Source organism: Fistularia commersonii, chromosome 15, assembly GCF_037954325.1.
Source record: "Fistularia commersonii isolate RoL2024-O1a breed Wild chromosome 15, RoL_Fcom_v1.0, whole genome shotgun sequence".
Classification (NCBI taxonomy): domain Eukaryota; kingdom Metazoa; phylum Chordata; class Actinopteri; order Syngnathiformes; family Fistulariidae; genus Fistularia; species Fistularia commersonii.
The window spans coordinates 1,964,356-1,987,537 of NC_141298.1; the positions used below are offsets into that span (position 1 = coordinate 1,964,356).

The 23,182-nt window shown below is 39.1% G+C and overlaps 1 protein-coding gene across 1 annotated transcript in view; it reads right to left on the reverse strand.

Moving 5' to 3' along the window:
- Positions 1-23,182, reverse strand: part of kcnh2b (potassium voltage-gated channel, subfamily H (eag-related), member 2b) — a 274,422-nt gene that overhangs the window by 218,010 nt on the left and 33,230 nt on the right. The window contains exon 2 of the mRNA XM_086160609.1: positions 20,976-21,206. Within this exon, the coding sequence (XP_086016735.1) occupies positions 20,976-21,206 (231 nt within the window). The remainder of the gene's footprint in view (positions 1-20,975; positions 21,207-23,182) is intronic.

A 23,182-nucleotide genomic window follows, 5' to 3' on the forward strand; every position in this document is an offset into this window, starting at 1 on the left:
TGAGCACCTGTCTCCCAGTCAGGCCTGAGTGTAGCTCCAAGATTATTTCTTTGTTTTTTTTTTTTTTGCCAGTCTTCAGTAATCATACTGAGTCCCCTTTCTTTTCCATTACAGTGAACTCTATGAACCACTCTCCCCATGTCCTCCCACCTCCTTCTATAATGCACAATATTAAGTCCTGAAAGCGTTAGAAAAAAAGAAGAATGTCACCCAATTACTTGCAACCGTTCAGTACACATTTTCCTTTCCCTTGACATTCAAGCGCTCTCACACACATTACAGAGAATGCATCAAACATGACTAGCTGGCTGTACAAAGCCCAAAAGTGACAAAAATCATTTCTCACATTTTTTACATCAAAAATATCCTGATATAATTTGTTACAGTGAGGAGCCCACTCATTACATTTTTATTTATTTATTTATATATTTCTTTCCATGCCTATATATGTATATATATATATATATGTGTGTGTGTGTTTTGACATTTAAACATATCCATTATACCAGCACAAAAACAGAGATAACATGAAATGACTATATATGCATATAGACAAAAAAGAAAAGTTTGTGCATAAGTGTTTATACACTCCGGTGCACACATGCACATCGATGCACAAATAGAAACACTGCGAGACACATTCAAGATTGAGATTGCAGGGCTACAATAATAACCATGTTCAACATCATTAGTTGTGCTGGGTTATTAAACATCAGCCCAACAGACCCACAGTAATATTTCAACACTATCAATGAACTCTACAAATATCAGACTGTGGCTCTCAGTGGGCTTACAGGCACTCTCTTCTGTCTATCATAGATAGATAGAGAGACATACAGATACACACATTAACATACATACAAAATAAACATCTGAATTGCTTTTTCAACAGAGCTCGTTTCAAAATGGGTATCAGAAAAAGGGCTGTAAATATCTACATGTGCAAAAACGTCTGGAATTACCTTTGCTTACTTCTAATCAACACCTTTCACCAGCTCTATCAGAAGGAATGCTGTCAAGGGAATAGCAGGAGGTTCCTTGATGGTGAATGGGCAGAATGACATGTAGCTCAGTGTGGAGGTTATTAAAATAATGGTTTGAAAAAACTCCTCTCACCATGGTTGCCCAAATATCTCATTACAGTCCCTACCATTTAGGTCTTGACCAAGCGAGTTAATAGCGTCATCATTATTAAGTCCCCCTTGGAAACTTTAGACGATGTTGATTTTTCCCCGACTGGCTTTTTATTTCCAGGATGACATCAACATTGCATTTTGATGTCAGCCAGCACACTAAGCATAATGAAAAAAAAAAAGTTCATCACATCCAGAGCAATTCCTGTATCCTGCTGCAGTGACATGATTTGTAGCCTCAGTTGAGGCAAAGCGCCATCACAGCTATAGCTTTCCAAGCCCGGCATACCTCTGTTAGAGGTATTATTTTATAAGATCCACAACCTTGTTGAAAACAATTCAACACGTTGCAGAAAACAGGTTGTCATTATTAAAGAAGTAGTTAATGAACATCTACTGTTAAGGACTATACACTTGTCAAAGATGTATGATATCAGACGTAAAAGCAGAAGAAGATAGTTTATCCTTTACTAATCCCATGGAAAATTTCATTCTCTGCAATGAACCCATCATGAGTGAACCATGATGGGTTCCAGTCCCAGGGGAGCAGTTAGAGGTTCATTGTTTTGCTCAACAACACTTCGACACACGAGGAGGGGCCGGGAATCGAACCAGGAATGTTCGGCTCCAAAGACAATTGCACCAACTCCTGCACAACCTCCTTTCAATTGGCCATCTGGGGGTAAATATGAAGTGAAACCCTGGCACCTGGAACCACTGGTTCGAATTATTCTGTCTTGCCAACAATGTTGCTGAGAAATTAGAACGAGGGCAGGGCTAAACATTTCTAAGCAAGACTAGAGAAGAGGTAATCATTGACGTGCAGTCATTTTGGGGGAATAATGAAAAAGACAAATATGTCTGTGATTGTGATCCCAGACAAAAAAAAAGATAAAAAATAATGTTAATAAAATAAAATCACAATTGAAAAGACTTCTATTTATGAAAATGACAGGTTTTCAATACACAAAGAGGGTCAAAAGGGGGTCAATATTTATATCTTTATTTTTAGATAGTCTATATTATTAGATTTTTAGTCTAATTTTTAGATTTTTTTCAAGCAGCCTTCATACAAAGTAGGCGAAGCAATAATATTTAATAATTTAGTAATTATTAAATTAATTGAAGTAAAAATAGGTAGATACTTTTATGGCTGTGTGATACTTTACACAGCTGTCTATGGAATAACTTGAGGATTTGGGAGACGGGCCATTAGGAGCAGTGGATCCGATCCTACAAAGAAGTTGATACTTGAGTTAAAGCTAACAAGAAAACCTGAATTAAAATAACAAAAAGACTCAGACAATAAGAAAACAAAAGGAACAGCCAGAAAAAGCGATCGAGACGGTCGGCGTGCAATATAGCATTCCATGGTCAAATGTTTAAATAACGGCACAAAAATTAAATTTAAATTTAAAGATGCTGGGCCCAGTCTGCAGACCAAGGCAGCAGACGTTAGAGCCAGCCTCAGCCTGACCAAAGGTGGAACCACTAGGCAACACAGCTTTATCATGTAAATAGACGGACATGATGTTCCAGTTGTACAAGGAAGAGACTTGGTTTTAGAAAAGAAACTGAATAAGGCTGTAAACAAGTCGGTGTATGTCTTCAGTAGATACAGGCTGGTTGTCTGGTCAGGATCACATAAATGTTTGACCAAAGTGTTACACTTAAAGTGAATTTCCTTTGAGGACTCCAGTTGCACTCATGGACAGGATAATTCAAGAATATCCACGTGTGCATATCTCCAAAATAACCTCAACAAAGGTTTTTAAATGGAAGACTATCAACCTCTCACTGTCAAAGATGTAGCTTCAATACTTCCATATAGTGTACTCCTCGAAAGCTGATACCAAATTCAAGGTTCTGGCTGATAAGGCTTGATGATGAAAGGTCAGCACTGTGTATCTTTAACACCCCCACAGATGACACGGCTTGTCATGTCACAAAATAAGGAAAAGGCTGTTGAGTCATATGGGGAAAATTTGATATTTACTTATAAACTTTCTCTAATACTTTTGACATTAACACTACCTTAAGCCTGCGGGAGGTGACTCAGAATGGAAAGGAGGGGTAAGAAAGTTTGGAAATTAGAGTTTACAAAAAGTTAAACGGCTGGTAACCAACCTTGACGTTTTTTGATATTATTCATACATCCATTCATTATCTCTAGTGCTTATCTTGCCCTCAGGGCCGCAGGGGACCTGTAGCCTATCCTAGCTGTCATTGGGCAAGAAGCGGGTTATATCCGGGACCTGTCACAAGGGACCTTTCTGCTGCAAGCTGGCTACTCTAACACTGTGGTGCAGTTTATGATATTAATAAATAATAATGAAAAGAAGACAAAAAAAAAAAATTATATCTGTGTTAGTAGATGGAATCTCAGAGAGCACTGGTGCACTCATCCTGCAAAATGGACAATCTGTAAGCTGAGTAAGGGCTTTAATTTACTATCAATGCAGTTGAAACAAATATGACATAACTGCATGTTATCACATATAGAAATAGAAATCCAATGCGAGAAATCATAAACTGAAAGCTACCAAATGCTTGGTATTTAAAAACTTTGACACCAAACCCCAATGAAACTGCAGCGGACGTTGATACTGGTGCAAAGATGTGGCAGGAAAGTTCCTTATTAACTAGGGAAGGAAGCTCATATAGCAGATGCAATAAATTGGGTATCCCTAAAACAGCAGAGAGAATAACTGCAAACCTGGGAGATATAATCTCAGACACATTCAGACACAGAGAACCATTTTAATTCAGAATTGCAAGAACAGCTATCAACCAAAAGAACTCAGAACTAAAAATATATAGCCCAATGGACAATTGGGGATGAAATCACAGACACATGAAGGCTGAGTAAAGCCTATTGTCCCATATCATCTCACATAGAAAGAATTAAAAGACGGAAAAGCCAGAGAAGTTTTTTGTTTTTTTTTTCGTTTTGGACACACAGCTTTGCAGATGGAGGAGAATATGGCATGAGATCAATTTTGCAAGGAAATGCTATCAGAAATCTAAGAGAGCTAACACAAACCAAGAGAGAAAGTAGGGATTGATGTCTTTCACCACAGGGGTTCAGATTTGCTGTTATGACTGAGCTATTACACGTAGTTCCCATAAATCACTAAAAAGAGGAATACAATCAGCTGCAGCCACATAAAAGAGCAAAAATCAGTATTTGCAAGACATGGTATTTCTGGTGTGTATGTCAGTATAGCTGTGCACATTTCAGAGATTTTGCCAAAGGCTGGGTATTCAGGCTTGATCAACATCAGCCAAATGGTTAAGCAGAGAGGATCGTAAAAACATTAAAAAGTGCTGGAAAAAAAAGAGGTAACGCAGCAACCCTGCATTTTCACGTTAGAGGTTTTCAACACGCTTTTAGAAGATACAGGACTCACACCAATTTTGCTAATGTTGCGCTGTGTATATGTCTAAATACAACAAAATGTAGGGCTTTCTTCTCCTTTCTTCTCACCAAGTGTAGAGGCACTTGTAAAAAAGAAAAACGTAATGAAGACACAGCAAAAAAAAAAGATACTGTAAAATGTCAGAGAAATAATTCAACCAGACCTTTGTTCTGCACAAACATCAGTAACTAAATCTATTTGAGGCTTGTCCTGCAGAAATAGGCGGCCATGTGAAAGAAACACAAAGTTTGCTCTGACAACAGTTTTGAAATGATTTTCACTCTACAAATGAACAGGACATCACCTCAAACACTGACTCAGAGATGAAGGACTTGGATAGGAGGGATAAACATACATCACGCACCACCACAGCCAAGGACATAGCTGCTATAGACCAAACAGAAACACCTGATAAACCACATTCATAGCGTACGATGTCTGGATAAGATCAGTAAGACTACACACTGGATATCCAGAGTCATTGTCCTGCAATGTCAATATTCTCACTAAGAACAACACAGGGCTTTTTTGTTGTGATTTTCTTTTACAGTGACACAAGAATAGATGCAGCTAGAAAAAAGCGAGGGGGCGGCGGCAGTGGAGTTTCTGATATTTCCCTCAGCTGACTCATTGGGGAATAAGGCTCTTCAGCCATTGTAATTGAATAAAACATACACCAATGACATAAACCAGGCGCACAGTGCTAATGGACATCCTCTTTAGGCCACATAAAGTACATTTCATGTTCTCCCTAACTGAAACAACAAAGATGGAGAGAATACGTTTAACCCATGAATACATATGCTTTCACAAGCAGGAATAATGACCTGCAACAAATGAGAATGTAGATAAACAGATTTTGATGAATAGCTCTGATGCAGATTAGAAACAAGGGCAGGTTAATTAGTCAAGGCGTTAATTTGCTCCTATGTACATGCTATGGTGCAGAAAACCTTTATGCTAAGTCCAAATAAAATATGACAAATCAACACCCATCATTCAAAGAGGACAAATGTAATGCCAGACACAGTTGCAGACTCATTTTGTAACATTTTTTATAAGTTTTAGAGTTACAATTGTCACGGTTACATGACAAAGTCCAAGAATGAAAAGCATGAATTTAGTTAGAACTTCAATGTGAATAGTTTATAGAATAACCAATAGGGCATCTAACTTTCAAAGTAATAGCCTAGTTTTAACAGCAGGGAGTTTTTCACATCTTGAACTATATAAAAAGGACAGTAGAAAACACCAAGGATTATCTGATAGCCAAAATACCCAAATAAAAAATGGGATCCAATTTGATAAATATCATTTTATATCCTATATCAGACAATTCTACTAAGCCAAAGGCCCATAAAAACACAAAGCTGAAATATTTTACATGGAGTCCTTTTAGAAAAATGAAGACTGGATATTTTCAGGAGCAATATTATGGTACGGTGTCTGGAATGTGTCTTTCAAAAAAGAAAAAAAGAAAAAAAGAATCAGCACATACACATACAGTCCGTCCATCTGGAACCACATAAGTTATGATGTATATCTCCCATTTTCAGCAAACCTTCTTTATTTCAAATGGCTATTTTCCTTATTTTCTTTCTCTCAGATGTAATGTGCCTCATCGTGGTTAGCAGTGTGATTCAGCAATAGCGACTGAGAAAACTAGGCCATTGACCATTTATACCCGAGAGTACAATGAAAAACATCTGATGGATATTTGGTTGACTGACGGGCACCGATGGATCAGTGCCACACAGACAAATGAAGTAATAAACCTATAAGAATGGACTCGCTCCAGCTATTCAGCGTATTATTCTCTGTGACATTGCTCTGTTTGTCGATCGCTGTTTATAAAGGTAGGCCCGGCGTTAGGTGACCCCAGCTGGCATCACCGTTGGACCTGTAAGTATAACGCAAATCAAGACAACTCAATACCAGTCAACAAGTAACCGAGTTCAATGATAGATCTCTATAAAACTAGATAAAGACAATTATCATTGGTTATCATATCGGTTGTTCCCAGGAGGCATAGCAGATTTATTGTTCTTTGGTTTCAACTATTCAAGCTATCATCTACTATTTAATTTTATCTTTCTTTAATAGATAATGTGACGTATGGGAAGCACTTCCCTTTTAGTCTGTTGCTGACGGTTAGTTGGACTGTGTGCAAGTATGTGGAAGAAGCCCAGGGGATGGATGGTGTTGAGTTAGCAGCCACAATGGCTGTTAGTGTTGGCGTGGACACGCGCCAGCATCCCCTGATCTTCACCACAGCAGTTGGCTAATCATGAGGTTGTTACTACCCGCACAGGAACCAGCATTGCCATCAAAGTCATTCCTTTTCTATGACAGCAGTCATCTATTGGCAACAAGTGGGAAGGTCATTGGTCACATATCTTGACCATTCCTGTATTAGACTCAGAGATGTATAAAGAGAACTGGAAATAGGAGTACTGACCGACATCAGTGTTGGCAAACTAAGAAAATGCAATGATGTTGCCACTCAATCACAAGTGTGTGTTCTTTTTTAATTTATTATTTAAGTGCACCACTAGGCAGCCATCACAGAAATCAACTGATTTCGTCTGTAGGCATTTTCCAATAGAACGGATGGTGAGAGAATTTTTTCATTTGTTTGTCTCTCACTCTCCATTTCTACTCCGACTAGTTAAGACAGGAGGCCTCCAGCATTGAGCATGGATCTGCCCATGGTGTTTCCAAGTAGGGCATGTTTTCCATGCACCTGTCACCAAGTGCTTGATCATTGGGGAATGTTGGGTTTCTGTAAAAAAAAAATACAATAATGTGGTCCAGACCAGTTATAAATCTAGTGACTTTTAGGAAAAAATGTACTTGACTTGACTAGACATTATTATTTTGAGAGAACTATCCCTGAAACACTCCGTTGCAACATGAGGTGTTTATCAGGAGAATAATTGAACCAGATTGTGTTAATTTTCATCAGGGATTAAAAAAAAAGTGATGAATCACAAATGTTGATGTTTCATTTCTATTTGACAAATGTCTCTGTTTAGGGTGTTCAAAATGATTAAGAGAGAACTCTAATGACAAAAATGAAATATGGTTGCTGTGGGTGCTATCTGAAGGATGATAAATCTGCCAAGTGTGGTTTTCTCTCCTGCTTTGTGTGTTTGTTTGTGTGCATGTGTAGTACTTCCCTTCCAGATGCTGCTAAGAGAACACCGTATTATGTGCTATCATGTTGTTCTAAACTAAAATTTCAATTCTTTTCCATTTGTTCCGAACTACGTTCTGGAGAGAGGTGAGTGTTGAACACAAGAAGAGGACGTCTCTATTCATATTATAATGGAGGTTTCCTTAAATAAACAAATTCCAGCGACAGTTTCCTACCACAGTCTCTTTCCCTCTCTCAGAAAGGAAAACAAAAAAAATCGGTTACAAATTGTGTGCATCCATTTACAGATTTGCATCCAACGTCAATCCGTCAGAAGCTCTAAAAATTATTTGTGAAAGTGTAAGAGGGACTGCTTTAAACCCCTTCAACAATTATATATATATGCATATATATATATGCAAACTCTGTAATGTCGAATTAATATGGGTGGCCTCACAGCAAGATGGACCCTGCTTCACAGGGACCTTTCTGTGTGGAGTTTGCATTTTGCCTTGTGTCTGTCGGGGTTTCCTCCGGGTTCTCCAGTTTCCTCCCACAGTCCAAAAACATGCAGGTGGTTAATTGGAAAAAAATTGGCAGAATCGCCCTGAATGAGTGAGTGAGTCAGTGACTGAATGGTTGTCTGTCTGTACATGTAGCCCTGCAACTGACTGCAACCGGTCCAGGGTGTACCTCGCCTCTCACTTAATGACAGCTAGGATAAGCTTCTTGTTTCTTATGATTGGCATGTTTAAATGTTTGACTCCAGTCAAGAGTTTGTTTTTGGGAATCCCTCGTAGACAGATTGGCTCCATTGGCAATAAATTGAATTTGCACTTGGGAGCTGTTTAATGCCATTCTTAATGTGATACCTGCTTTCATACATGCAATTCTAAGTTAAGGTTAGACAACATCTAGTTTCCAATGCATGTGTGAAATGAGCTTCTGAATGACTGGTAATTCCATGTAAACAAGACTCAAGATAGTATAAAGTTATATTGATAATTTTGAAAGGTTCAATTTCTCTGGGGCCAATCTGACCTAATGGTTGGTTTCCTCCAGGAGTCTGAAAACATGTACCAGGTAAATTGGAAACACTTAATTTCCCAGATGTATGAATGAGAGAGTGAATGGTTGTTTGTCTTGATAAGGGATCCTGTGACCACCTGACGACCGAGTCGTCAAAGACCTTTGGGTTGGGTTCTTACACCCCCACAAATGCAGGATAAGTGGTATAAAGAACGAATGATTGTATAAATGAAGTAACACATGAACAAATGAACAAACAAACAAATGGACAGAATGAACAAAAGGTTGGATGAATTTATCTGTAACTAAAGCCTGAATAAATGTTATACGAATCAACTGACCCTAAAACGAGACACAAATGTGGATTCTTGTCTGATGTAAAATAGCAGAATAAGAGAAGGAATTGCCACATGACAGACACACACAGACACCTAAGAGCTAGCCTTCTTCACTGTACTATTGGAGTATCGTTTGAGGTCTGTGGCATCCTGCTTGTCTATCCATAGTTTGCATCCTCATGTGGTTAGAACTGATTTCAAAGTGTTTGTATGAAAAGCAGCCACTGATTACATGTTCCTGCTTTTAACAGAGAGCAGTGACCACACATGACATCATGGTTGAAACATGCAAATACAGTGTGGTTGATATACTTTTTCTTATTCAGTAACATTTAACCAATCTGCTCCAGGCACACTTCCGTTCTGTATCAGCAGCATGACATTTCCCTCCAAGTCACCTCGGCCTGGTCCCCTCAGCTTCCAAGCTTCGGCTTCTGACTCAGATTTGAGTGACATCTTATTATGAAAACATCGCGATTAGGAAGTCATTGCAGTCAGAGGTGATAACACAATGCAGTTCAATCTGAAGACTGCAAGTGATAATCAGGACAGTCACAATGTGTATATACAAAGACTCAGACCGGCCACCTGAACCCTGCAGGCAAGATGAGAGGTTTGTTTCCCTGCACAAAAAATAGCTTATCAATATATTTGAATATTAATACCACTGGAGATCTAATAAACAACTTAGTCAGGGAAATTGACCTATAGTTTAGTCCCTCTATCTAAAGTGCATAGGGTGAGTATCGATAAAATATTAGTATTTTGCTCAGAAAAACATGCAAAGTCTGCTTGTGAGTTCGATGATGAGATGTGATGTGACTTGGGACCTTTGACTTGCCCATCGTGTTTGTGTGAGTGTCATCGTGTAACAGAGCCGATCACAGCACATTAGGTGACTAATGAGGCCGTCACACAATGCAGCATTATCCCAGTTAGACGTGTCATCATCCATTATTTGGATGTCATTGAAAGAAATGGATGGAAATACAACATGACTGAGGCAGTTGTCCTGGGTCGTGTGTGTTTGTGTGTGGGGGTGGTTTGGGTGGGGTGGGGTCACCTCGGCCAGGCCGAGTATTCCTCACTTGGTAGTGAGGAATACACAAATCACAAATCACATGGTATCACACAAAGCAGCAAAGTATCACTGTGTTATTATATTCTATTACTACAATTCCATGTTAGTTAATGCCCCCAGTGATTTTTGGGGGGATGTGTGACATCTGAAAACAAATTATTTGAAACTGTGACTATCTTTTTCTTCCTCACTCTATTGCCCCGTAAAGGGCTGGATAAAATCAACAAACAAACAAATAAAGGGGATTCTATGGGAATGAAAGTAAATTGAGAGTGGGAAGCAGTAAAAAGCTGTGCCACCAAATCCTTATGAAACTCCAACTGGATGCTGCTTCTGGTGCAAAGATATGGAAGTTAAGTTCCTTGGGAAGCAGGGAAGGGGGTTCAGATAGCAGATGCAATAAATCATGTATCTCTGAAATGCCAGAGAGATCCGCAAGGAAGAAAGATAATCCCGGGCACAATAAGGCACATAGAACCACTGAAATCCAGAATGGCAAGAACATCCGCAAATAAAATAAACACAGAACCAAAACATATAACCTCAGCGGACATTTGGGGATAAAATCACAATTGCAGGTAGGCTGAGCAAAGCTTATTGTCCCATATCTTCCCTGACATGAAATGTTCAGAAAAACCAGTGACTCATAGGAATTGTAAACTGCAAAGAAAGAGCCAGAGAAGTGTTGTACACACACCGTACTGTTACAGATGGAGGCTGTAGCATGTGTCTAATGTTTAAGGAGAAAACTACAGAGAATAAGAACAGAGCCACTGCTGTCACAGATCATACAACAACAACCAAGGGAGTAGGATCCAATATCTTGACAATAGAGGGTCTGAATTGTTGCAATTTCCAAGCTATCAGCCAAGGTTCCCATAAGTCTCTAAAATAATAAACAACAAACAAACTAATCAAGATGCTGTGTGTGTTTCATGCCACTAGAGATTGTATAATGATTACAGAATATGTCTTGCCAACATCAATATACCAACATTCAGTTAGTTCAGTTAGTCATTAGTTTCTGGCCCATTGACTTCATCCAAAAACTCTATCCTTTTTTTTTTTTTTTTTAATTATTGCTAACCAGTAGTTTAACTCACGGTCAACAATTGAAAATTGACAATGGTTTTCAGGCCAAACGGATTTGACAAAATTGTAAAGAAAAAAATGATAGATCATAACAACGACAACATTAATATACCACTGCTACAACTACTACTACCACTATGACTTATGATAATACTTACAATATGAATAATAAGCAAAAACAACAAATAAAGAAATTACTTGATAAATATATCAATGTCATTTTGCTTCAAACTAACAAATTACAAAAAATGCCCTGCTGAAACCACATCAATTGGTTGTGCTCTTAAAGTGCTCTAAAAGTTTTTTTTCTTTACATTTAACCTCTAAGAATCAAGACACAGAACTGATACTTTTCACGCACCCAATATCTTGAATTAAAAAACAGGGTTAAATTTTCATTTCAAGATTTCACTGCAGCTTTCTGAGCGACAGAGTATTATAGATCTGTGATGATGATCCCCTGCAAATGAGTAGTTAAATTAAACAAATTCAATTTCAACATTGTAGTTTTTACAACCCACCTAATGCAAAAGCCCATCTAATATAATTATCTTGCATTATCAGTTGTTAAATACAATAAAACAAAACAAACAGAACAAAAAAACGTCTGTCTCCGCTTTGAAAATGGACACCTCTTCCTTCAGTTAAAAACCTAATAGAACATGCTGCGTGTGGGCGACAGCTGGCAGCATTAGTCGTGATAGTGCATGGGCTTTTAGCTGGAGGTGGGTTTGTGCACAACAGTCAGAGGGACACTGAGTGTTAACCCTCCTGAGAGGTTGTATATCTCTAAGTACTTTGCTTAGCTACTGCTGCTAGGCAATCCGGGGTCCCCACAGTTAAACACGGAACAAAGCTGGTGGGATGCTCACATTGTCTGCCAGACACCTGCTGATCCTAAGGACATGCACTTCAGTCAAAGGAGTGGTTTCAGCAGTGGTGGCCCATCAGGGCCTGCAAGGCCTTCTCTGCTGGCCTAAAAAAATATCTGAATCACAAACGTTAATTATATTTTGTCAATGAATACTTATCAAATAATTCTAAATGGCCTGTTCACTTCCTTGGCCTTTCTCCTGGTTGTGCCTCTTCCAGACATGTATTTTCATATCAAAGCATTTAACCAATCACATTTCCAGCCATAATCTGTTGCCAGGCAGGGTCAAAGTCAAAGGAATCTGCCTTGAGGGGGGCCTGCACAACCAGTTCTGCAAGCCCTTTACGCAAAAAATAAGTGTCGATGACGCTGTTGCTTCAACCTATCAGATTTTGAGTTGGCAACATCAAAGCCTTCTCGCAGGCAACGGCAACGTCAGACCCTCCCACCCTCTGATTGCATAGTCAGAGAGTGGATGAGTGTATTATCGAGGAGAAGCGTACTAGCGAGCTGCAAACAGAAATATAGTTGTGCTTGTTTAATATCGGTTTTGTCAACCAACAATGACTGCAGGAGAAGAAACGGATTTTAGTTACTAATATATTGTTAAAGCGATTTTCTTTTTGAAGAAAAGCTGGACATAGTAAGGAGAGGTCGGGCAACCTCTAAGCTAGCGAAAAAGGATTTGTCCGACATTTTCAAGTCATGAATTCTGACCGGTAACCCTGGCTCACAGGCTCTGAGGTACACTGCAAATCGTATGGCTGTGATTGCTTGAAGCTAAAGCCCACGGATAATCCGTACGACAGAATAACTGAACTCTATTTGAGGAAAGAAAGGAGGATGATTTTGTCTACAAATGATCAGAATTCTGGTGAGTAAATGCTGCTATTTTCCAAAATAATACTGCAAGTTTATAAGGTCATTATCGGTGGTTTTTATGTGTCACAGCTGTTGGATATAAAGGCATTTATTGTGGCTACTGTCTGTTTTTGTGGCTCCCACCACGGGAATGGACTTTGTCCCGGTGTGTTCAGATTTCATTCGGGGAAAAACGTCATAATAGTCAGGAACTGATCAAGCAAGAATGGTTTATTCAAAGTCAGGAAATATACTTACGAGATATCCCAGGTCAGAGATATCCAGGGCTACAATGAATGTCACCCCGAGAGGATCGTTCACCCTCTCTACACACCCGCTGAGATGTGTCCAGCAGATGTGCGCCATCAACGGTCGGGTTTATTTCCTAATAAGGACTTTTTTTACACACTCTTGGAATTTAGGCATTTGGGGTGCTGGGCCACGCATGTGTGATCGATAACGCACGGGGGGTGTCAGTGGAGGAGGACACAGTTGGGCATCCTTTTGTCGTCACGTGATGCGAGTTATCTATCTGCGCTGCACCTCTCTTCATACCGCATTTCTGCATAATATAATGTTTTTTTATAGCCATAAACTAATTATTGGGGGGGTGGATTGATCCGGAGCACCACTGAAGGCCTCGATGTAAAACGCACGGCCCGCCACTGGGTTTCAGTTATCAGTTCACAGTTCCACAAGCCTAACAAGTTAATGCAACTGGTATAATTTTCTTTTTTTTTCTTTCTTGTTTTATCTTAGCAGCAAACTGAAAACAACCTGTGAAACAGCTGGAAAAACTGAGAATGAACATTTTTAGCACACTGCTTCGGATCAGGCTCAACCTGCAAAATCAAGCAGATGAATACCCAAATCCCCATTCTTCTACTTACATACCAGTGCCAACACATCAGTTGACCTCATAAAGAAAAAGGAAAAAGAAACGTATCTTGGTTTTCTAAGTATTGATAAAAAAAAAATTTAATTAGTGAAATTTTAACTTCATTTCATTTTATAAGACACTGTCTTCTGATCTGATGTTTAATATGAAATAGCATTTTAATTATTGTTATTATCATTTGTCGTAGTAGTAGCATTATTATTAGCATTATTGGTGTTGTTATTATGGATGTTGTAATTTTGATTATTATTATTATCATTATTATTTGTATTAATGTTATTATTATGTGCTCTTGTTATTCTCTATCTAGTGTGCACTATATTTATAAAGTTCATATATATTATATATATAAAATTTTTTATAATATTTAATGTTTACCTTTTATATACATACGTTTAAATCTTTTTTCCATTCAGTGTCTTCTTAACCTGGTTTACATGCTCAGTACTTGCGTTTTCTGGCTCCTAGCAATGCAATTTCAGTTTGTGTGCAACATACAGCAGGATATCAATACAGCTTTTGACTTTACTTTAATACTTCTTTGTCAATTTTTTCCTACATTTTTCTTTTGCAAATTTCTGAACCTGTCCTTTCAACCTGTTTTCCATTTTTGTTTGATTATACAGTGATTAGTTAATAGAGAGCTAATAAATCAGTAATACATACACTAAATATATATATTGCAGAACAAAAAATATTTTACTTGACTTTCCAATTAATGAATAAGCCATTACTCTAAACCTAACAATGCATTTACAGTAGAACTCCTTACTTGAAGGTCTTTTCATCTATTTTCATTATTGAGTTCAATCCCTCTGTGAGGGAACAGGCACTCCTCTATCAATGATATATGACACACAAAGGGGTCAAATAACCTAACCAACGAAAACCCATATCCCTTTAGAATAGGAATGCATTCCCACAAACACCTGCATTAACATATACAGCATTTTGGCAACTCTGGCTTCATAGTACCACCATCTGCCACTCATTATCAGGTCCACTGAAGTACGGTAACTTCGGCTCCACCAAGAGTTTATCATCAGTGAGTAAATTCCCCCTCAATTTTTGAGTAACCTCAAAATGATCAGACAAATAAAACTGAAATAAAAGACTATTTCCAAAGAGAAGTGAGTTGATATGAAATTAATTCTTGCATTCTTGCTTGCCTTGCTTGTTTTCGCTTTTCCTTTATAAGAAAACCCTGTCAGATCATACAGAGCATTCTATTGCCCTAATGAACTACAGGTCATGAGAAAGTTTAAGACTGTCAATAAAGCAACATGGCAACCAAGCTATCATGTAATGGATATGATATAAACACAAGTTATTCATATTTTGTATTCATAAGAGGAACTGCAGCTTTTCAATTGACTTGGAATAATTATATTGTTATTGTATTACACCTTTTACTGGGGATATAGGAGCCTACCATTTCATAGGATAAACAAAAACCAAACCACACTTTTGTCTTAAATAATATAAGCACAGTATCTTTGTGTTGCATCTCAGTTGCTGCTTTCAGTGTTGATTCAATGAAAGTATCATCAAAATGTCAAACGAAAACTGGGCTGTATTGGGCGCGCTCAAACACTTCAACAGAAAGCTGTAAGGAAAGGGTTGGGATGTGGACAGGAGGCAGACACGACCGGACAGGAAGAGAGATTAGAGGAGAGTGATCGAAGAGTGTGAAAATGAGGGAGACAATGGCAAAGATAGACACATTCAACAATGGTGATTATTATCTGATTTCCTTATTGGCATCATACTCACCCTTGACATACGTAATAAAAATGAAATATGGGTTCATTCAAAGTTAACCTTGCTAATTGTCTGCACAAGTATCAAAATAGCAGACAACACTAGCATCAGATTGTATCAGCTAAGGCTAGTTAACTTTAATTCTAGAAAGATTTTATATTTTCCCTGCATGGTCCTATCTTTGCAGTCAGTGTGACGAAAATGGTTGCTTGAATATAAAAATGGCACTTTTCTCTGTAGATTTAGAGATTATTGCGGTTTCAGAGATGGGACCAGTCTGGGAAAATAATCAGCTGAGCACATCATAACAATTTAAGAATCATGATCACTTGAGGCAAACACAATGAACTTGTAATGGAATATGTCAATAGGAGCAAACTGGCATCCACCCATTACGGACACTGTCGAAATAATACTCTGTCAACTTAATGCAGCATTTATCCTCAGCCCATTAAACGTATAACTCACACTTATTGATTATATCTAAATACTCCTTATGTTTAATATCTATATTTCTTGATATAAACTAGCTAGGATTTCTACCTATTTGCTGATAAGAATGGTGTCAAAATCATCGTAACATTCATCCCGAAATTTCTGATAAGAGTAATAAACAATAATTTGAATTATTACATAATAATTATATAATAATTGTAGAATTATTTTATTAAAATATATTATTGATATATTATAATAAAATAACTTAAAATAAAAAAAACGTTTGATTTAAAAACGTTTAATTTAAAATAAAAAAAATAAATAAAATAATTTAATTTTTTTTTTTTTGTATCCCACAAAAAAAAAAAAAAGAGAATTTCTACTTTTCACTAAAACCAGCACATCAAATTTGGATCCATACCTATATAGGTCACAGGTAGACCTGGTACCTATATGAAAGTCATGTGTTTGTTGATGTCAGCTATCACAACAACCTGCTCCATGACGAGGACTCCCTTTGTTTCCCGTCTGTTACTTTATCTATGATTCTCAGTCAAAAGGTCAAAAATCAAATAGAATAAAAATCACAATTTGGGTCAATTTTCAGCTATTAGTCACTTGGAAATGTCTCTTCTGCAAATTCTGGTGGCTGTTGGTGCCAGTCATCACAGCAAACTGCTCCATTTAGTGGACTTCCTTTGCTTCACATTAGGGGCTTTACAATTATTCTGTCAAATTACAAAAAATGAAAAAAATAAAATAAAATGAAAAGAGAATCACAATTTCACTTGTTTCAGTTGGGTCTATTTTCCGCCCTCAGTTACCTTGAAATGTCTTTTTAGGTGCCGCCAACCATAGCTATCTGCCCCTTTCATTGACCTTTATGGAATACTTTTTATGATTCTCAGTCCAGAAAAATAAATAAAGTTGAATAAAAAATCACAATTTGACTTGTTTCAGATGGCCTTATTTCCAGCCTGCAGTCACATGGAAGGCGAATGCAATTAAGAAGGGGTTTGATTTCAATCAAATACGACCGAACCCTCATCAGTATTCAATCTAACCAAATAGAAAGAAAAAAACCTTGCTTTCTATTCTCCCAAATAAACACTTCTCAGCCACCAACTCTTACCCGCAGGGCCACACAATAGCTGCGACATTCAGCTAGAGAGGAGGTGAAAAATCTTGCAGGTGGAATGGAACCAAACCAGGACCCCTCTCTGCAGAAAATGCCCTACATGCTGTGCATATGTGTCTTGTCATGCAGGCTTACTATCACAGTTTACCTGGAGAGGATGATTGATTACGCTGGTGAGCAATCGGAGTTGGACAATAGAGTGTGAGAGCAAGAAGGGAGCTCTATCATTGTGAAGGCTCATGCCTGCACTTGGCACGAGATAAATGAGCTCAGACGAAGGCCTTGTGAGCAATCAGTTTGCACATGCATGTATGTTGCGCCATCCCCATTAAAACACACATTCCTGCGGATTTGTTTGCCTGGCATGTTTTTGCTTTTGCTTTTGGTCCCGTTATGGAGCTATTCCGTCAATAACTCTGCATCTGAGTGGTGTGAAAGTGAGGGGTAGGTGAGCGGGAAATAGACAAGAGGAGATAGTATAGTGTTTCCTCCCCGGAGTGCATAATATATCAGGAACGTCTGCGTAGCTTCAACCATCGGTCCTTTTGTGGCTCGAACACAGAAGGCAGACACTCAGCAGGACTTGATGTCATTGGGCACCTTAGTGTACGTGACTAAGACTTATAGAAAGAAGTCACTTGGGTCAGACCAGTCCATAGCAGATAACAAACAGTAATGCACTATGTACTGGTTTAACCATTCAATATATTCAGTGTGGCCTATTTCACAGGTGTAGCACAAAAAAGAAAAAAAAATCATAAAAAAGGTCTGTGGTCTGAAAGGGACTTTTCTAGAAGATATAACATCAGTAAATCCTCTCGAGTTATATTTGACAAAGTTCCGAGCACATAATTGAAGGGATGTCATGTGTATTTTTGTTTTGGTTCTTACATTGATGATTTATAGCTTAAGGCAAACTGTATTTTGCACTCATCGCAGTGGCTTCTATCATTAGCAGTTCAACTGCTGTGCCTCATGGCCTCCGCAGAGAAAGTGTGCACACAGTTAACATTGCTGCAGCTGGGAGCTGATAAAAATGTGGAAGATTATTTAATCTAACTGCTCTCCAAGTAACCAAGATTTGGGACAAGTAAAATCAAGTTTGATATTATCTGATAATTTATCTGTTGCTGAAATAAACATAGCCACCAACTGCACACCCGATATCCAGCCTCAAAACCTAAAAGTATATAATTGCTTCTTAAACAGAATTTGGATTTATCATATCGAACGGATAGATAATTTTAGAAGATATGTCATATGTGTTTTTTTATTTTTCTAATACAAATATATGTATATTTCAATTAGGCCTTTCATTTATTTAAAATAAGATTCTTTACAATAACATAATGTGCAAAGGTTACATTTGACCTAAATATAATGCAGCCTCCGGGGGAACAAGCCAATGTCGCTCTGAGCCAGTCCCAAGTCCAAATAAATGCAGAGGGTTGCATTACAAAGGGCATCGAGTGTAAAATTTGTGCCAAAACAAAATATGCAAATCGAAACAACGAATCCCATGGTCATGTTGGTGCAGGCAACTGAGGTGATGAAGAAGTGATGGTCAGGTTGAGCATCTAGTGGGACAGACACCAGTAGACTTTGCAAAAAGGATGGAAAAGTGAATACCTTTTTCCAGAAAAGGCAGGAACATAGACAGCATAGGGAGTGCAACCAGACAGCATAGGATGATGGTTTGTAGGATGACTCCAGTGACAAGGAAGATCAAGAGAGCAAAGGCAGAGCAGAAGATGAAGTTATCGAGGTAGAAAAGGGGGGAGCGTTGCATGGTTTTCACGGAGGAGTTGAAAAATGCTCAGGATGGTGAGGGAGAGCTCCCAGATGACTGGACAACTACAGCTAATGTGATCAAGGAGACAGGTATGAGAGAACTTGTTGTGTCATCTGGAGGGAAAGTAGATAAATATACTTGGTGGTGGAATGAAGAAGTGCAGGAGTATATACAGAGAAAGAGGTAAGCAAATGTGACACTGAGGGGATTGAAGAGAACAGACAAGGGTACAAGGAGATGCAGAGTAAGGTAAAGGTTGAGGTAGCAAAGGTGTACAATGACTTGTATGTTTGGACAGTGAGGAGGGAGAGATTGATTTATACAGGTTGGAAAAACATGAGTCATTCATGACGAACTGTATTGGACAGGCTGGGGGATTAGCGGTGTAAGGCTCATGAGACTCGAAGAGATGATCTAAGCCAAACAAGTATTTCTCCTTTTTCTCCTTTTGCTGTTCTTTATATTTACATTTTTAACTGATCTAATAAGTTATTTAATTTCATTTTTTCCCTTAATGCAAGTAGTTAGACAAATAACAGACAACAATTAATGTGTCTAACAATCAACTGGCCGTTCGCCTGATATACTGACATAGGAGGCACAGGCACACGGCCCCTGTAATTCAAGCAGCACCTCTTTGAAAAAAATATTCCAACAGGAAACACTGATATATTGTTAGTCCCTTGTTAACACCGCAAATAGAACAGAGGGGCAGGTAATTCTATATGTTGGCTCGCTGCTCTTTTATGAGGATCATTTGCAAAGTGCTGTGTGCATGTGCGTGTGTGTGTATATATGTGTCTATGTGTGCGTGTGTGTGTGTGTGCATGTGTGTGTGTCTGCGTGTGTGTATGTGTGAGCGTGTGTGTGCCTGTGTGTGTGTGTGTGTGTGTGTGTGTGTGTGTGTGTGTGTGTGTGTGTGTGTGTGTGTGTGTGTGTGTGTCTTTGTTTCTGTCTCTATCATAAACAGTAGAAAGTGACATGTGTACAGGATAGGCTTGGACAGGCACAACAGTGCCCCAAAAGAAAGGTGACAGCTGGAAAGATCTCTCTGCAGTTCATTTCACACCTTCTCTCAACGAGTACAGATTCAATCACAATTGTCTGACCATGGGGTTCTTTTGTGATTTTTCACCTTTCACCTCACTGTTTTTCCTCACTTGCCGAGTTATGTTGTTTCCTTCCCTGCCACAAAGTCATCTTATTCTCTCCCCTTGTCGATTTGTTTCAAACCCTTCTTTCTTCTTCCCCTCTTCTCTCTGTTTCTTTCTCCTTTCACTTTGGCCACTGCAGCGTCTTTCTCCACGGGTGCAAATTGGTTGTTGTTCAGGCAGTAGCTCACTTCACTGCCATATCACCTACTCCTCCTATTTCTTCCCTTTAAAGTTAGAATTTTCCTTTTTTCCCCCAGTAAACAGTGTCCTGTTACCTGGTTTTGCTCCAGTAGGCGTGTTCCACTAGACAGAATCCTTTCTTCCAAGCTCATTTTACTGTAAGTTTCATGTAAACCTTTGAGTAGAAGTACAGTAGGTCCCTTGTAACAAGGACAGTGATGTCTTCTTTAAATTTCTAATATTCTATTGTCTTCTTTAATTTTTTTTGTGTTTTGTAAACTAGGATCCCAAATGCTAGTTTGATGCGCTCACATCTTTAATTTGCTTTTACATTTAGAAAATATCATCATCTACCATCAGCCCAAACTCACATTACATCCAGGTCCATTTGAGACCACAAAATAATGTAAAGGTTTAAACAACCATGTTAATAGCCAGAGCTACACATCTATGCCCAAATATTTAGTTGTCACAAAATGCATTCCAGTCACAAAAATTACACGCAAAGATAAATTCTTGCCCAGCAATTGCACATGAAAGTTGTCTTAAAACTGTGAAAGATCATATGTGTTGTGACCAAAATCCGCCTAACTTAGAACCACAAGCAAACAACTCCGTCATCATCCCAACAAATCCATTTTGATTTCCTACCATCTTTGCGGTAGAGGTTGATCTCCACTTTCCTCTCCTCCGACCCCAGGAGAGCCTGTGCCATCTGGGCTATAGCAAGCCGCTTGGTGTCAGGTCCGTAAAGGAAGTTACATGTGCACGGTTTCTGCATGATCTCGGCACGTGTGTAACCGCACATGTGGCAGAATCCATCGTTGCAGAAGATGATGGCGCAGTTCTCAACTCTTGCATTGGCGATGACGAACTTGCGACCTGTGTGACAGATGAAAACAATCATTTTTTTTTATTATTGCTGATTCAATTGAATGGAAATGTAAACATCTTAAACAGCATAACGTAACGCAATGTTATGTTACATTATAGTACATTATATGATATTATTTTCCCTGGGGCCTCCTCCTGGCTGAACATTCCTGGAACACTTCACCAGGGAGGTGTCTAAGAGGCATCCGGACCAGATGCCAGAGAAGGAGACCCCCCAAATGGCTGAACTCCTCACCCTATCTGTAAGGTAGAGCCCAGACACACTGCCTAGAAAACTAATTTCAGGCCCTTGATTCCGTGACCTTCTTATTTGGGTCACGACCCACAGCTCGTGACCATAGATGAGGGTAGGAGAGTAGATAGACAGGTAAAATGGGAGCTTTGCCTTTTGGCTCGGCTCCTTCATCATCAAGACTGGCCTGTGTCTGCATTACTGCCAACACCACACTGATATGTCTGTTGATCTCCTGTTCCACCCTTCCCTCACTTCTGAACAAGACCCTGCAAAACCTGAACTTCTTCACATCCTCCCCATCCGAGAATGGGCACTCCAACTGTTTCCTGCTAAGAACCATGGTCTCGGATTTGGAGGTAATGATCCTCATTCCAGCCGCTTCACATTCGCCTGTAAACTGTTCCAGCAAGACCTGGAGTCCATTGTCTGATGAAGCCAACAGAACTACATCAGCAACAAAAGGCAGTCCTAATCCTGAGGCCACCAAACAGGATCCCCTCAACACTCTTGCTGTGCCTAGAATTTCTGTCAATAAAAGTCATGCACACAATCGGTGACAAAGGGCAGCCCTGGCAAGCAGCCCGTATAACAGGGTCTGGGCACTCCCTGAGCACTCCAATGGGATTCTGTGGAATGCCTTCTCCAGGTCTCTAGAGGATATAGTGCTGGTCCACTGTTCCACTGCCAAAACAAAAACCCCACTGCTAATCCTGGATCCAAGGTTCAAAAACCTATCTGACACGCCTCACTAGCACCCATGTGGGACTTTTCCAGGGACACTAAGGAATGTGATTCCCTGTAGTTGGATCACGCCCTCTGATCCCCTGTTTTAACCCTCATATTATGTTAAGGGTCAGTTTGACCCATTGGGTCAATGGGTGAAGTGGGTCAAATTGACCCTTCACATAATATGAGGGTTAAAGAGCAATCAGCAACCCACTATCCCCACTGTACACAGTGTTGATGGCATACTGGTTTCTCTTCCCCACCCGCCAGATGGTGGACCAGAATCTCTTTTGAGCCTTCTGAAAGCAGCAACCTAAGGTGTGTTGGTACCAGGTGCCCGTGTACACATCTTATGTCTGAAGATAGTGTTCGTGATGGACAAACCAGGATGAGCACATATTTCGAGTCACATAACACCTCTCAGTGCTCAGGTCAGAAGGACCATACCTCCCAATCATGCCTTTCCAGGTGTTACTGTTGCTGTGAGCGTTCAAGTCCCCAAGTAAGACAAGGGACTCCACGACAAGAGTGGGATTATATTATATTATATTATATTATATTATATTATATTATATTATATTATATTATATTATATTATATTATATTATATTATATTATATTATATTATATTTTCTTAGCCACAGATCAGAGAGACTGGTAGCACAGTCCTTTGTGTGTCGTAAAGAAGGAAAGTAGATAAGGAGACGTGTGAGACTTGTGTTGAATGAGGAAGTGCAGAGTATATACAGAGAAAGAGGTTAGCAAAGAAGAAGTGGGACACTGAAGGAACTGAAGAGCCCAGACAGGAATACAGGGATAAACAACGTAAGGTAAAGATAGAAGAACCAAAGGCAACGCAAAGGGCGTACAGTATGCTGGGTTGGACAGTAAAGGGGGAGAGAATGATTTATACAGATTGGCAAAACAGAGCAATAGCGATGGAAAAGGATGTACAGCAGGTCAAGGTGATTAAGGATAGAGAGGGAAATGTATTGACAGATGC